General features: G+C 38.8%; 1 protein-coding gene across 1 annotated transcript; it reads left to right on the top strand.

The window, feature by feature from the left end:
* The first annotated feature begins 1,810 nt into the window (after positions 1–1,810).
* LOC140238463 (translocation protein SEC62-like) lies at positions 1,811–15,001 on the top strand. The gene is made up of 8 exons (XM_072318365.1): positions 1,811–1,930; positions 4,580–4,694; positions 9,389–9,494; positions 10,476–10,638; positions 11,698–11,850; positions 12,642–12,702; positions 13,345–13,464; positions 14,184–15,001. Exons 1-8 carry the CDS (start codon positions 1,895–1,897, stop codon positions 14,741–14,743), a joined length of 1,314 nt encoding a protein of 437 aa, XP_072174466.1. The 5' UTR covers positions 1,811–1,894; the 3' UTR covers positions 14,744–15,001.
* The last annotated feature ends 1,090 nt before the right edge of the window (positions 15,002–16,091 follow it).

Raw genomic sequence — 16,091 nt, 5'->3', positions numbered from 1 at the left:
AAAATAGAGAATGAAAATTCTTCTACATCACTACCCCAACTTTCTCTTGAAACTGCAATTCAATCTGGAGTTAAATAAATTTGCGCTTCTGCAAGAGTGAAATTTGATATACAATGTATGTGATAGAATACTCTGAGACAATTTTTGTTTTCTTTTTATGTCAAGGTGTTATTTTCCGATATTTGTAATTAATTTAGGTAGTTTTCACGTAGGAAAACTTTTTGTTTTGGAGTTTGCATTACTATAGTGTTTCAATGTGACAATTTCCGATATTCATGATCAATTTACATTGTTTTCACATTCGAAAACATTGTGACTTGGAGTTTGCATTAAGTATTATTTCGGGATGTCATTTTCCGATATTTGTAATCGATATAGGAGGTTTTCACATAGGATAGCGTTGTGTTTTTGAGTTTGCGTTGAGTTTGCATTAATTAGTATTTCGGGGTGTCATTTCCCGATATTTGTAATCGATATAGGTTGTTTTCGCATAGAATAGCGTTATGTCTTGGAGTTTGCATTGATGTTTGCATTAATTAGTATTTCGGGGTGTCATTTCCCGATATTTGTAATCGATATAGGTTGTTTTCGCATAGGATAGCGTTGTGTTTTGGAGTTTGCGTCGAGTTTGCATCAATTAGTATTTCGGCATTTATGATCGATCATTAATATCCGCATTTCTGGGCATCATTCTACTTTACATTTTCTGAATTTTCAAAGCGAAATATATTCAAAACGATATCTATTTGGTCAAGAAATATGAATTTAATGATATTTTCATAAAATGTGTGTTTTTTTTTTCAAGTTAGTGTTGACTGTTGAGCAGTTGCGTTAGTCATTCTTCGATAGAATGGATTTACTTGATCGATACTAGTTTTTGTTTCGAGAGGACTAACGTGAGAGTGGCCTCGGAAGAGCCAGGTCCAGGTACTGTAATTCACCCTAATTTTCACCGCTAATGGTTTGTATTAGTTTGCATTAATTAGTATTTTGCATTAGTTTGCATTGATTAGTAGTTTGTATTGAGTTTGCATTGAGTTTGTATTAGTTTGCGTCAGTTTGCATTAGTTTGCATTAGTTTGCATTAGTTTGTATTAGTTTGCATTAGTTTGCGTCAATTAGTAGGACCCTTTTATGGTAGTGTGTAGCCCATGTAGTTTATGCCACATAATTATTAACTCGACAGGGACGGATCCAGGAAAAGGGGAGTCAAGGGGGGGGGGGGGCGTGCCCCTCCCCCATTCATTTGTTCTTTTTGTTTTTCTTTATAAGAAAAAATAAAGAGGGGGCGCGCGCCCCTCTGGATCCGCCCGGCACTGGATGTTTTACTGTACTGATTGTAACTTGACCACATTTAATTTTCTCTTGAGAGTGTGTGTTAATTTGTGGGTCATAGCTAGATAGCTTCTATTCATTTTGCGTCATGAAATGGTGCAATCACAGTTGATAAACAGACTCTCTGGACCTGTCTCAACTCTAGTGTTAGGCCTATGCTGTGAGATTCATTTTACCCTGATTAGGCCCCTAGGATACCCTTGATGGACCAAGGAACAAATGGAGTAAGAACACGTATGAAAGTAGTAGGAATGATGAAATATATTGCGAAATCTTAAGACCAGAAATAGTGACACGTGCAATCAAGTTGTGAACTGTATTGTTCCCAGATGCCGCAGTCTTTACAGGTTTTGTTCTTCGGAATATTCCTGCATTCATCATGTAAAATGACATTTTATATACTGTATGCGTAAATCAGACGAAGAATCATTCTGAGAAGTGAAACCTCTCTGCGCTCAACAAACTGCTTAGGTTGCTGAAATTCAAGTGTCTACCGTCAAGTCAGAGGCCACACTCGCGCGGCCATACCATAAATTGCATAGCAGACGGTCACATCAAAATGGCGGACCGTACACGACGTCGGAAGAAGAAAGAGGTAAACAAATCCCTAAGTTAGGAGAGAAGTTCTGAGAGAGAAGTGAAAATAGACACTGATTTGTTATTTGAGATTTCTTATGATTTTACATGAAATTTGTAGTTTAACGTGTCTAATTTATACTGTAATTTTCTTGGATTGATTGACGGGCACTGTGTCGTGTGACGTGTGTGTGTGCCCTAGGCCCTATTCTTATGCATTGCGCTGGCTGTTGATAACTTCACCACTGATCTAACTGAGTACACTGGATTGGTCTTCACTCGTGTGTTTTCAGTAGTGACAGCTGTTGTAGTGTGTCTACCACAAGAGGGGTAGCAAAACAACGCAACACAGGATGGTTTGAACTGGCGAAATATTGATGTAAAATAGCCGAGTGCCTTCTTTCAATTGACCTCCAGTGTTATGATCGATAGCACCCAATACTTCCTAACACGTTAGCATTTTCACTCAGTAACAGTAGATATCCTAGATATAGAAATCCTACAAGAACTAGTAACGTTACTTGGGCCTTTGGACTTTCTGACATCACAAACCCTTGGGCCTAGGGTGGATGAATTTGGCCATAAATTTTATAGTTCTAGATCCTCTAAATAATTTAGAATGAATCGGATTTCTACCCGAGGTAACTTCCGAAGTTAGCTCCACCTCCCAAGGACCCAACCAAGCACTCCAAGCAGTTAGAAAATTTGAGTTGATTTAAGTTAATATTTGTAGAATCTAACAGTTGAGTTTAAGACTGACAGTCATGATAATCAGTCATAATGGTGCCCTGTGGCAAACGTGTGTTTTGGACGTGGACACTCATTTGATTAATCTCGTTCACTTAAAAAGTCTAATGTCGCAGGGTTGTCAAATGAATGGCAACCTAATTCAGTTGTTGAGTAAGAGTGTGGAGCGAGACACTGGTCACTGTGAGGGAACATGGGGCAACTAATTCAGCATCCCCAACAAAAGGCAAAACAAGGGAGCAAGGGGAGGGGTACTTATTGGTAATGAGTATTGACAATTTTTCATTGTAAATGGTGTAATCTGTATCTGGTGCATACTTACCTTGGTAAGTCATGATTTCAACACACCTAACAGGCACATGAATATCAACCAACAAATAAAAATTCTGGGTTTTATAGGGCCTAGATCCCTCCAACTTTTTGTTATTTCAAACTGATCAGTAAAGCAGTCGCTGACCCATGGGGAAAAGTCAGTAGATCTAGACCTCTGTAAACACATCAACAGTGGTGGATCCAGAGGGGGGAGGGGGGGGGGCACAACCAGTGCATACCTACCTTTCTTTTTAATTAAAAACAAAAGAAATAAAGAGGAAAAAATGATATGAAACCTGGAAGTGACACCAGAAATATTAGTTGCCCCCCCCCCCCCTTTTACAGAATTCCTGGGTCCGCTCCTGCATCAAGCAATACACTGCTTATCGTGCTAACATACACACTTCATATTAAACAGAATGATTAATATATATCAGGACTAGTTCTGCATGATATTTGCCACAAAGTGTGGTGTTGAAGGAGATGAAATGTTGATTTTATATTTGAATACTTTGATGCAGAGTTCACAATTAGATCCCAGTACCCTTGGTTTCACACCATACATGTACATTACTACAGAAATAGAAATTCTATATGTGCAGCCTTGTCATTCATCCACATTGCTATGATTTTCATCATTTCAATCAGGATTATAAGATCAAAGGTCACATTATTGTATTTTATTGGTAACAATGAACTTCAACTGCCCCAAGTTACAATATTTGTGTACTAAATGGAGCACAGTGCAGTTTAATAGGGTGCTAAAGTTCAGACTGGTAATGTCCAATTGCAAACTTAGCAGTGTCTACATGCCTGTCCATTGATCCTGTTGTCTTTTATTTTGAATTTCCAGTAGAAAAAAAGAAGTTATTTTCAGAATCACCCTTAATGTTAACTTTATAGTTTATCTAGCATAGTACCCAATAAACTTAGTGGTTTGATTATTGCTATGGCCACTTCCATTGTTTGACAGTACCCTGCGTGAATAGCTAACGTGTGCGCTGAAGAAAATGGAAACATTGTATGAGAATAGCGTAGTCTGCTTCATGCAAGCTAGATTTGACCAGCGCTTTCAGGTATATCATCATGTGACATTGCAGTATGATATATGGCACAGGTATAACCTGCATCAGTTTTTGAAAGATATTTGTCATGTGCCCGCTAGAAGGGCCTTAGCATAATGTTAATGTTACCATACTATGATTGCTAGAACCCTTCTGCCAGGCACACAATGAATTGTCCCAAACCATCACTAGACAGGCAGCAAATAGTGAAAGAATCATTCAGTGTGAAAACTCCACAGTACAGCAGAATCACGTTATAACGAGTTGCTTGGAACCACTGAATTTCCTCATTATGAGTTACCTTGTTATATCAGAAAAAAAAGAAAGAATATAAAATGAATAGGACCTCCAAACAACACTATTGTACCTAATCATATTAGGTATCTCACTATACTAGTATCCACCTTTATATTAAGAGGTTCCACTGTAGTACTAAGGTAGAGAAATGCTGGCCAGTCAAATATAAAGGTTGATTGATGCTTTAAAATGTTGTTGCGATAATATGAGACATGCTATGATGTGTGACTTTCTTACATTCTGTACAGAGTGCTGAGCCGGAGAAGCCGACGAAAGAAGAGACGGCTGTGGCCAAACATCTTCGCTTCAATCTCCCAACCAAGACCACGTCCATCGATGGCCACAAGGTGGAGTACTTCACAGGTATGGCATAAACCATACACATTGTATATATGATATCAGAACCATAAGGGCTTTAGGAACCTACAGTGTATCGGAACTAAAAGGGCGTTGGGAACCTAAAATGAACAATGTGTCAGAACTAAAAGGCATTTGGAACCTACAATGAACAATGTATCACACACAGAACCAGAAGGGCTTAATTAAGGAACCTCTCACAATGTGACAATGTATCAGAACCACAAGGACTTATGGAACCTCTGAACAATGTGTCAGCACTCAAAGTGAGTGCCTGGTGACTGATATTTAACAGACTGAATCCAAAACAAATAGATCTGAAAAAGTTTTCACAGAAATGAGAATCGTCATATTAGACTGTTGCAGAATTTCTAATCTGCATGTGTTCATAAAACAGTGGTATCAGTCAAAACATGTACAAATAATGTGAAGGAATGATGTTGTCACCTCCTGTTCACCCACACACAAGCTTCACTGAATTTACTCTTCTTTTTGCTGCTGTTGTAATTTATAAACAGATAATGGTTTCTATGTGTTAAAGTATTGTGAACAAGAAAAAAATGTCGGTATTCATAAATAAAGTGATTTATATATTTCTTCAAAGCTTAAGTCTCTAGGAATATGAATAGTTAACTTTCAGAAGGTGAAAATGTCTTTAGAACGATTGAGAGATGGTGTTTTGAGGCCCTTTTTAGACCACCTGAACCCGATCTGATGGCGAAATTTTGGTGACCAAAATTATGACGTCATGACATGGACGAATCAGCCCTGCGCTCGCGCGCTGATGTGATACGCTACCGGGCCGCTAGCTAACTGTGCACCTAAGCTACGCTCTGTATCACGCCGCCGCGGGCGATGGCCTGAGTGCACCGAGGTATCTGTACATGTCTTGTTTACTCTATCAAGCAAAAGTGAGTTTATAATTTCACTTATTGAATCCATCTTCCTTCGAATTACCATGAAGTATACCTTTTTAAATTTCTACTTGCGCTTTCGCGCCTCAGTCTCTACTCTTAAACGGCTTATAGTAACCGTTTAATAGGCCTAGTTAGTACAGTAGTAGGGTTGGACCTACTACTAATCGACCGCCTAATGTTTATTTGCTTGATAAGAATATTTAACACTGAAATTCACGTAAAAAACTTGACCTACGTGATTGAGAAAATCCAGCTCTATCAAATGCCGTTGTTCCCTTTTCGATTCGAAGTTTCAGTGCAAAAATATCGCCGACGAACTTGCGTGGCCTCGTTTCAGCTCCCCGCGGTAAATCGCGTTTTTAGGATCGACCGCTGTTTTTGCATTGACAATGCACGTAAACCGAGTTGTATTGAACACCGTGTTGTACGAAGCTTTTTAGAAGCCTTTTAGAAACTTCCATAGACATTACATTGTGCTGTCATTACGATTCGGTGAAAATATTCATTCGAAATTTTGTCCTTGATTAAAACCATTAATGAACAGTGAATTATCGCGTTTTCCCACACCATCCTAATCTACATTCAAAGCCAATCCATTTTTATGTGCTTTGCGCGCAGAAAAGTGCGTACTAAGTGTTCAGTGCGCGAATTATACGCGGTCGGTTTCAATAAGGGTGGTCGATATGTAGTAGGGCTACTATAGAGCCTAACGTTAGTCGTTACGGTAGAACAAGAACTCTGACCTAGCTAACGTAAGGATCTACGTTGTGGAGTAGCCTATGTAAGGTTGGACCTACTACTCATCGACCGCCTAATGTTAATTTGCTTGATAAGAATATCTAACACTGAAATTCACGTAAAAAACTCCAACTTGACCTACGTGATTGAGAAAATCCAGCTCTATCAAATGCCGTTGTTCCCTTTTCGATTCGAAGTTTCAGTGCAAAAATGTCGCCGATGAACTAGCGTGGCCTCGTTTAAGCTCCCCGCGGTAAATCGCGTTATCAGGATCGACGCTGTTTTTTGCATTGACAATGCACGCAAACCGAGTTGTATTGAACACCGTGTTGTAGAAAACGTCAACGAAGCTTTTTAGGAACTTCCATAGACATTACATTGTGCTGTCATTACGATTCGGTGAAAGTATTCATTCGAAATTTTGTCCTTGATTAAAACCATCAATGAACAGTGAATTATCGCGTTTTCCCACACCATCCATCCTCATCTACATTCAAAGCCAATCCATTTTTATGTGCTTTGCGCGCAGACGAAGTGCGTACTAAGTGTTCAGTGCGCGAATTATACGCGGTCGGATATGTAGTGGGGCTACCATACACACCAAACTAGCTCTCCGGCGGGGACTCGGCGGTTCGCTACTGACGTTGCTTCAGATTATATTATTAGTAATATTATGGCTATTATTTATTTATTTATTTATTTATTTATTCATTCATCTCTTCTTCTTTTTTTAAATAATGGTACATTTTACCCTGCTGTTTCTGCCGATAAAGCAGATGCGACTAAAGACAGGCAAGGTACAGTATTGTATTGCATCCGCTCACAAAGAACTACGTGCTTTATGAATGGAGGACTCGATGTAGAGCTAGCTAGCGCTGCACACTCTATCGTAAAGGGTACGTTCGTCCATGTCATGACGTCATATTTTAGGGCCCCGAAAAGACGGCCGTTCTGGAGCGAAAATCGATGAAGTAAATCAGTCAGTTTTAACTCGCGATTTTTCAGTGGTACGAATATATTTTAAAAAGTCACATAAAAAATCTGTTTTAACAGACATTTCCCTCTGCTTTGACACCTTCTTTTGTATGATTTTCTTGATTTTAATGTCTCGTTCACCATCTTTAAATGAGATTATTGCAGATTTGCTTTAATTTTGTAGCAATACTGACATACAAGAGGAAGGGGACTGTTTAGCAGCTTAATCAATGAAAGATAATTATGATTTCTGGAACATCCTGTATGTACAAACCCAGTTGTAGAATACTACACTGTTATCATTGGTTCATCTGATACGTATATATTGTTCCTGGGGTGACAAGACCTTTTATCCTATTTGGCATCATAATTATTCAAAAGCGTTTCTCAGTTTTGAATATGAAAAGAAATACTGATTTGAGTTTTAAAATATTACAAATACTTTATGTAATTTGTTTAATATTCAAAACAATGTTTCAATAGTATTTGATGTCAACATCGATGTATTTAGTGAAAATGTGGGGAAAATGAAACAGTTTTTTTCTTTTTTGTTTCCTGGAAATGCATTTTTTTTTTTTTTTTTTAGATACTAGGACATGTCACCCCAGGTGTGGGTTTATGTGGCCATGACCAGCATCACCACTGTTCTTTGATCAAATATGAAATTGGTCAAAGAATGATAACTTTTTGTACTTTTTGTCCAGTTGTGATGAAAATTCAACTTGTTTTTTCGTTTTTAACAATCAGTGTTTTTCTATCAGCTTGACTTAACTCAGTTTTGTAATTGCAAGTTAGAGACAGAACTGCTTTCTTCTTTGTTTGGCTATTTGAAGTGCACACACAGTACGAGACACTAGTCATGTCACTTAACCTGTGGAGGATGGGCTGATTTTGGTACAACATGCATTTCCTATCTGACACTTGTCCGAGTATACTTGAAACTCTTCTTTTAAAGGTACTAGCCCACATTTGTAAACCTGCAGCAATTGGTCTCATAGTTAGCATGGAGTTTGGGTATGATTGCAGTAACACCTGTGCAAAATTTTGTTCCAATTAGTCAATTACTTTCATAAAAATAAATGAAAATGCACCGTATGCATGCGTATAACGCTCGCTAGCTCCAGTCCACATACGTACTACTTGCATGCGATACATGTGTAAGTTACATGTACGTACTAGTAGCTAGCCCCGGAGACAGCGCCGCAAGGCGCGGTCCTGGCGGCTACCTCGCAGCTGAGCGGGAGCAAAAATCACTGCCACATTCAAGGCGACTTCACAAATAAAGCACGGCTAAATTTCTATCATAAACACAGTGACAATTAATACATTACCTTTCGACTTGGTTTTTCTCACCCATTTATCTAGAAACTGCAAAATTTTCTACATTTTTTTAGGAGTAATAAGCGGCCTGCCCTAGTGCAACAGTGGAGAGACTTGCTGCTATATCCATTAGTACGCATTACGCATGCTCTCAATGCACTGCACTGGCACTGCATGCATGCTGTGCGCCTGTGCAAGTGATTGTGAGTTTCAGTGAGCATCGGTGAGCTGAAGATATTCGCGTTATAAGACAACATTTTCTGCATCATAAGCAATGAAATGCATCAAACAGTCGCCGAAATTAATCATTTGGGTTTAATCGACCCATGTAAGTATTCCTAGTAGTTTTTGTTGAAAAATTGAGGAAATATAGCGCCGAAACGTTACCCGTTTTGTACAACTCCTCGAATCTGAATGCGAAAACGGCACAGCCCCAACGCTGCACGTTGGGGCTGGTCGCAGTTAGTACGTAGCTAGCCCGCGCTCGTAATTCGATTTTGGGTCGGGTTGACCCGGTTTGAAAATGGATTTTTAAATGATGATTTTCTCTTTTTTATCGAATGGTATAAACAAAGAGCAACAGGTGAGGTATGTTACTGTTATAACTTGTACTTGAAGTCATATTAGACCTGTTTTATGCAGTTTTGATTTTCGTGGGTTTGCAAATGTGGGCTAGTACCTTTAACTGGTTTAACTTTTAACTGGTGAAAAGAGTCCACATTTTGGTACATACCCATGTTCTTTTGGCAGGCTCCAAAGCAGTGGACTTCCTTCAGGAGTCCAAGTGGGCCACTGGGAAGGGGAACACGGAAATCTTGTTCACTGACAGAGAATCTGTGGCAAGCTACTTGGATGGGTGAGTGGAAGAGAATCTGAATGTCAGTGACGATGTTGGGGTAAAGTAGGGAGCATTGCCTGAACAAGAGCTGCCATGTTTCCCTGATTCTGCAGACTAACTGGAAACTTTCATATCTGATCTTGTGTAGATAAGGAAATACTAGTAAAAAAAAAAAAAGTTAAGGACCACCTAACATCGTAATAAAATGCACTCAAAGAAGATTTCCGGGTATGTACTGGAATATGTGCAAGACCAGATATCTAAGTTTCAGAAGAGTTAAGTAGTACATTGTAAAAAGGAAACGAGTATTCACAGTAATTTGTTTATGATCTTTAAATACCAATGTTTACCTTTGCTGAGAATTATTACATGTAAATATGTCTGCCTGAAATTGTGGTAGGTTGCATTTTGTTGTCTATTATATCTTCAGCTAGCCATTGTATACATCTAGTCCCTGCTTTACAAAAAAGCATGTCTCTGCTTGTAAAACTTGCTGGAGTAATGCAGGGAAAAGACACTTTATTTCTTTTTTGAAATTCTATACTATATGTACATGCATGACAATTTTGTAATGCTTAAATACTGTATACGCCATATATTTCGCGAGTCTAAATTTTCACGAATCGGGACTTCCCGACAGTCGTGTACTGAACGGAGAAATGTATAGGCGTATGTCACATTCACAGGGGCGGATCCAGGAATTCTGTAAAGGGGGGGCATAACTATTATTTTTGGTGCCACCTGCGGGTTTCATATCATTTTTTTCTTTTTATTTCCTTTGTTTTTAGTGATAAATAAAGGGGGGGGGCGTGCGCCTCTTGCGAACCCCTCTGGATCCGCCTCTGCATTCATATTTAGAGTATTAGGTTTTTGAATGGGGTCAATATTTTCATGTGTTTTTAATTTCGCGAATAGCAGCTGACTCGCGAAATTCGCGAAAATAAAACCTCGTGAAATATTCGGCGTAAACAGTGTATGATTGCTGATCATTCTTGCCAGCTTGCTATGGAAAGGACTGTTCTACCGTGCCCTGAAGGTAGTCAAGAAGGCAAAGAAGGAGGGCAAGGAGAAGGAAGGCAAGGAAAAAGAAGAAGGCGTGAGCAAGAAAGAGAAAAAAGGGAAGAAGGAGAAGAAGAGAACCGAGGCAGAAGCAACGGAAAAGGTCAGAAGGTCATATTTTTTTTTTATTTGTATACCATTGCATTGACAGCCATTGATCAGTAAGTTTTACTACTAGTCTTTTTGTGTAATGCCATCTATGAGGCTGTGGGATTTTTCTGCAGAAGGTAAAATGACAAAAAAAATTGTATCTAGATGTCATTCAATTGGGCAAACATTCAAAGATTATCATGTGGAGTTCATCAACACAATTCTATTATTAATGGTGGAAGGAATTTGCCTAAGGGTACGCCCATGTCTTTTGAAAACTTTCCATAGATTTCTCAAACTAGCTGTAATAATCTGTATTAAGAAAGGTGTATGTTCAGTGGAAGAGGAGACAGTTGTTGATAGAGATCCGTCCAGCATCCTAATACCATGGACTCCTGTTATAAAGAAGTCCTCGGGACCGGCAGTTTTCTATCGTTATATTGAAATTTTGTTATAAGCAAACAAATAAGCAATAAAAATACATAGAGTGGATAACGTTGCGACCTGAACTTTTACTTCGTTGTAACCGGAATATCGTTATAACTGTGTTAGTTATAACGGGATTGATTGTACAGGGGTACCCCATTATGACGACCTGCTTGGGACTACTGAAATTTCCTCATATCAGGGATAAAGCAAAATTACATAAAACGAATGGGATGAAATTAATTTGTTATATCAGGTTCCTTGCTGTAGTTGACCTCATTTTAAGGACGTTCCACTGTCTTTCCATATTTTCTGAAACCATCACTCGTCGCTGGGGGGGGGGGGGGGGGGGGGGACAAGCCCTCGTTTTTCAAATGTTGGTGAAAGTCACTTTTTTTGATCAATTGTCAGATAATCAGTCAAGTGATGTCCTGTCCAAATTGTAGAGCTCTTTCCCTGGAAATGAAGCCACCACAGCATATCAAAGGAAAGTCTATCCCATTTGTTACGGTGCTTTTGCTGCCATGTGTTTTTTTTTTCACTCTCCTGAACATTTGACATTTTTTAGATGCAAGGTTTTGTTTTCCCAGTAGCAATTAGTGGTATCCTCATCATAAATCTATATCCTGTGGTGTAACAACTACAGGTGGATGAGGAGAAGGAGACGGGGAAGGGAGATGGAGGAGACACAGCCAAGGATGGAGGGAAGGAGGGAACGCCGGTCCCCAAGAAGAAGGATGGAAAGAAGAAGATTAAGCTGGAGTTGACTGACGATCAGAAATTTGTGGATGGAAATGACGTGAGTGTCAAAATGTTAGAATTTACCACTTGCACTGACTTCCAGTAAGCATGCAGCATTGTATATGGGATGTTAAAGTAGACAATAAAGTAAAACACTGTGTTATTCTATCATATGAAGTGGCATTTCGTGAAAACCTTTTTAATAGTCACGACTCTTTAACATTGCAAACTCTGTCTAATACTTGTGTGATTGATTGTTACATGGAGCATTAGACTGTTGCTATAGATTAAAAAAAAACACTACAGATTAATAGCCCTGCCACTACCAGTCACAACCTGCCACTGAGTGTCCTATTCTGGGAACCATATACTGTAATATCCGTTTTTCATATTATTTGTTTAATATGTACTTATACAAACCTGCCAAGTAGTACATTTATATTACAGATTCTGATTTTTTTTCTCTTTTTTTTGTTCATAAATATTTGAAATTTTCAGTCATTTTCCCCCTACCATTTGATGTACAGTTGTAGCATGGTTACTATGCACTATTTTCCCATTTGAAACCATGAGATTATATTTGACTTTGAAATATGTGGTTTTTGTTTTTTCTATACAGGTGTTGGCAGCTCTGTATAAATGTGTAAATATGTTGTTCATCAATGAAAATATCAAATCAATCAATCTGTCCCTCAATGGATAATATTAATTGATAAATTGATAAATTAATCGATCACAAGATCAATCAAGCAACTAATTAATCATTTAGTCAGCCAGTCAGGCACTGATTCTATAGTGAGACTTAATATATATTCCCTATTTTTTTTTTCCCCCACATTTGGTCCACAGGCCTTTGTGTGGGTGTATGACCCGATCCGACCAATGAACTACGTCTATGGCTTTGGTCTAGGTGAGTGTAAAAGACTAGATAGTGCCTACCTTTGACACTGCTGTGCTATGTAAATGACCTTCATGCACTGAATGATAAACTGGCTTTGTATATCAGGTACTGAGGCAGATTGGGATAACTTGGGAAATTGGTCCAGAGCAATTTACACTGTACTGAAAGTAGAATACCGCACAATATTCAAAGTGACTTCCATTAGATCAAAATTGCACAGAACAGTTTCATTAAAAGTGGATAGAAAGTATGTGCTGTGTGAATTTGTTTTGTTTTTACACAAACAGATTATAAGGAAGTGATGATATGTCACGCACCAAATAGATTGGCAATGGTGTAATCGCCTTTGCCACAGAGCTGCTACTCAAAGCACAACACAGTCTCTCTTCATGGAATAGAATAAACAGAATTCAGAGTGTATTGCTGGCATCCAATTCTTTAAGAGATATGATTATTTTGCACAATTTTTTCTCTCATTTTTTGACTACTTCATGCCACAAGAAATACACACACAAGTATCATTGTGCTGATTATATTTATTTTGCAGATGTTCAGGGATTCCTGTTAGTCCCTTACACTGGAAAATATGTTATCACATTCTTCTTTTTTTTTTTCTCTTACATCTTACCCACCACTCTTTTCTTTGGACAGTCATCGGAGCCATTGCTGTGTGTCTGTTTCCCCTCTGGCCCCCCTGGATGCGCATCGGTACCTACTATCTTAGTCTCTGTGGAGCTGGATTTGTTGGTGCCATCCTTGCCCTTGCTGTCCGTGAGTTTGCATTTTCATCATTTAATTACCTCCACCACAGAGATTATGCATTAACCAGCACTTGTTCGATCATTTCTCGTCAGTCCTCGGGACTGGTTGTTTTCTTCCATTATAACGGAATTTGAAGTTTTGTGAAGTTTTTTTTTGCACATTTAATTCTGTTGTGGTTTAAGGAAACAAGTGATTAGCTTTTGGTGCTGAGCTGGATCAGAAATTGATTTCTTTTAAAGGATGTGAGGAGTTTCATAGCATTGGTGACCCGATTTTCTTGGCATTCAGCAATTTCAAAGCTCTCATTTTTTTTATTCATTTATTTATTTTTGTCAGGAATATTTATGAGCTTGCTTTTATGAATGAAGTTGCCGTGCTCCACTTCAATCTTGTTTGGAAATAAAGCATGTGACAGTGATAATGATATGAAGTGAAAAGTTTCATTCTTGAGACAGATTATCAAATCAAATCAGCTTGTTTACTTCATACTCTAACCTTTCTCACTAACAAGACGGTCTTCATGAGCTGGTAAGAGTGATGTTTTGGCGTGGAAATCATATCTTGCCTAAGGACAGTGGCTGTAAAGTCATACTTAATGTTATAATTGTGAACATAAAAGATTGCTTAATGAACAGTACTTGTTCTGCAGTTCGATTTTTTGATGTTTGCTGCTTTCTTTGTCATGCCACATTTCTCTATTTGCATTTGTTTTTGTTTTGCCTCAACAGTACGGTTCATCCTGTTCGTTATGGTGTGGTGTGCGACGTTCGGTAAAATCCATTTCTGGCTTTTCCCCAATCTCCTGGCGGATGTTGGCATCAAGGAGTCCTTCATTCCATTCTACACCTGTGACTTTGTGACCTCCAGTAAAATTGACGACAAGGATAAAAAGACTAAGGACGATTCAAATGGAGAGGAAGGCCCGCCAGACGACCAAGAACCGGATCGGGAGAAATCAAGAGATTCAGAGATCACGGGCACCGTCGAAAATATTCTTGAAACTAAAGCTTTAAACGTTACTGGATTATCGGACCAAGGGGCTGAAGCGGATATAGTCGAGAAAGAAGGCTTGGCAGGGAAAAATGGTGATGGTTTAAGTTTAGGGGAAGCGGATGAAGAGGGGGAAGGGGAAGAGGAGGATGAGGAGGAGGTGGATGAGGTGGATGATGATGATGATGAGGAGGAAGAGGAGGAAGAAGAAAATGGCGATGGTTTTGAAATGATCGATGAGGAAGAAATCTCAGAGGTTTGCGAAAGCATTGGAAGTTCTCAGAGAGAGGAAGAGTAGTGGCAAAGTCAGGACCAATCCACTCACTCCTTAATTTCTCTGCCTTTTCCATTGATTTATTTATTCTTATCTTCTTCTCTTTTTTTTTCGATGGTGCGATGTATCACTCGCTTGCTTGCCAAGTGTCGTAATTACCTTCCTAATACTCTTCTAATGCATGATTAGGTGATATATATTTATGCTATATGTGTAGTTGCACCCTTTTAATCCTTGATCATTGTAGAGCAAAAGCAAACTGCCTTTGTTGCTTTAAATCAGTGATGTTAAATGCAGCATCTGTAATTTAACCTGAATTAGGTTTTGCTGTAGTATTTGCATCGTTATCCAGCTCAGGTTTTGCATTTCTATATTTTTTTTTCCTTCTTTTTTTTCCCCCCGCTGCTCTTTGTTGTAACCATTTACTATGTCCCTGACACTGAGCAAAGGTAATTCCTTGGATATCAGGATCTCAAGTGATTACTGTGTAGGAAAACAAACAAACAAACAAACAAACAAAACAAATTAAAACCAATCTTACCCCCCCCCCCCCCCCCCCCTTACAGGCTGCTTTGCATGTGGTTAACACGAGTTATGAAAGTTTGAATTCTCTACAGGGGAACCATTCTGTAATGAGAACCTAAAAACCATAACAGTTACCTTTTTCTCACGACATTAATGTACATGAACAAAGAATAAGAGATGTTACCTAAGAGGGTTTGGTATGTATCTGACCTTGTTAAAACAAAGTTTCAATGTCACATTTGAGGCACTCTTTGAAACACACACAGAGCAAAGACATTAACCTGTTAGCTCTTTATTTTGTTCTGGCTGCCCCTTACAAATTTGTGTTTGCGTGTGTATGTGTGTGTTCTTGCTTTAATAGTTTATAGAACCCTTGTATCACCCTTTCTGCAAACTAGCCTTCATGAATACACAATCAATTTGTCTAGTCCCGTAAACAGCATGATATTTTCCCCGTTTCCTTCAGTGAGTAGTGGTTGATACTACCAGCAGCTTGTAGATGCTAAAGGGCTAAGCTAAACCAAATACAGTATTCATCGCATAATCGGGCATCTGATAATCGGGAACCTCGCTTAAATGACGTACGCTTCCCAGAAACATTTCCAATGCATGTTATTTTCACTGGATAATCGGGCGGGGACCTCTGATAAACGGGACAATTTTTCTTCAAGCGATCTTTGATTTTGTTGATATTTTACACAAAAAATCTACCAAAATACCACAACAATATTTCAAAGATTCCCTATCAGTTGTCGTTTACATCAAACTTACAAAGCAAGCTTCGGACTGGTGTGTTTTGGCTTCCGTCCATCCAGTACACGTACATACATATAGCCACGAAAGCGCC

This window comes from Diadema setosum, chromosome 15, assembly GCF_964275005.1.
Source record: "Diadema setosum chromosome 15, eeDiaSeto1, whole genome shotgun sequence".
In the NCBI taxonomy this organism is placed as follows: domain Eukaryota; kingdom Metazoa; phylum Echinodermata; class Echinoidea; order Diadematoida; family Diadematidae; genus Diadema; species Diadema setosum.
Note: the sequence above shows the minus strand (reverse complement) of the source record. Positions and strands in the feature narration are given on the sequence as shown.

What these genes read in the sequence shown, in the direction of transcription:
- LOC140238463 (XM_072318365.1), top strand. Translation starts at nt 1,895, where the DNA reads ATGGCGGACCGTACACGACGTCGGAAGAAGAAAGAG. An exon ending in AATTTGTGGATGGAAATGAC is followed by an intron (nt 11,851 to 12,641) that starts GTGAGTGTCAAA and finishes TTTGGTCCACAG; the next exon opens with GCCTTTGTGTGGGTGTATGA. An exon ending in CGTCTATGGCTTTGGTCTAG is followed by an intron (nt 12,703 to 13,344) that starts GTGAGTGTAAAA and finishes TTCTTTGGACAG; the next exon opens with TCATCGGAGCCATTGCTGTG.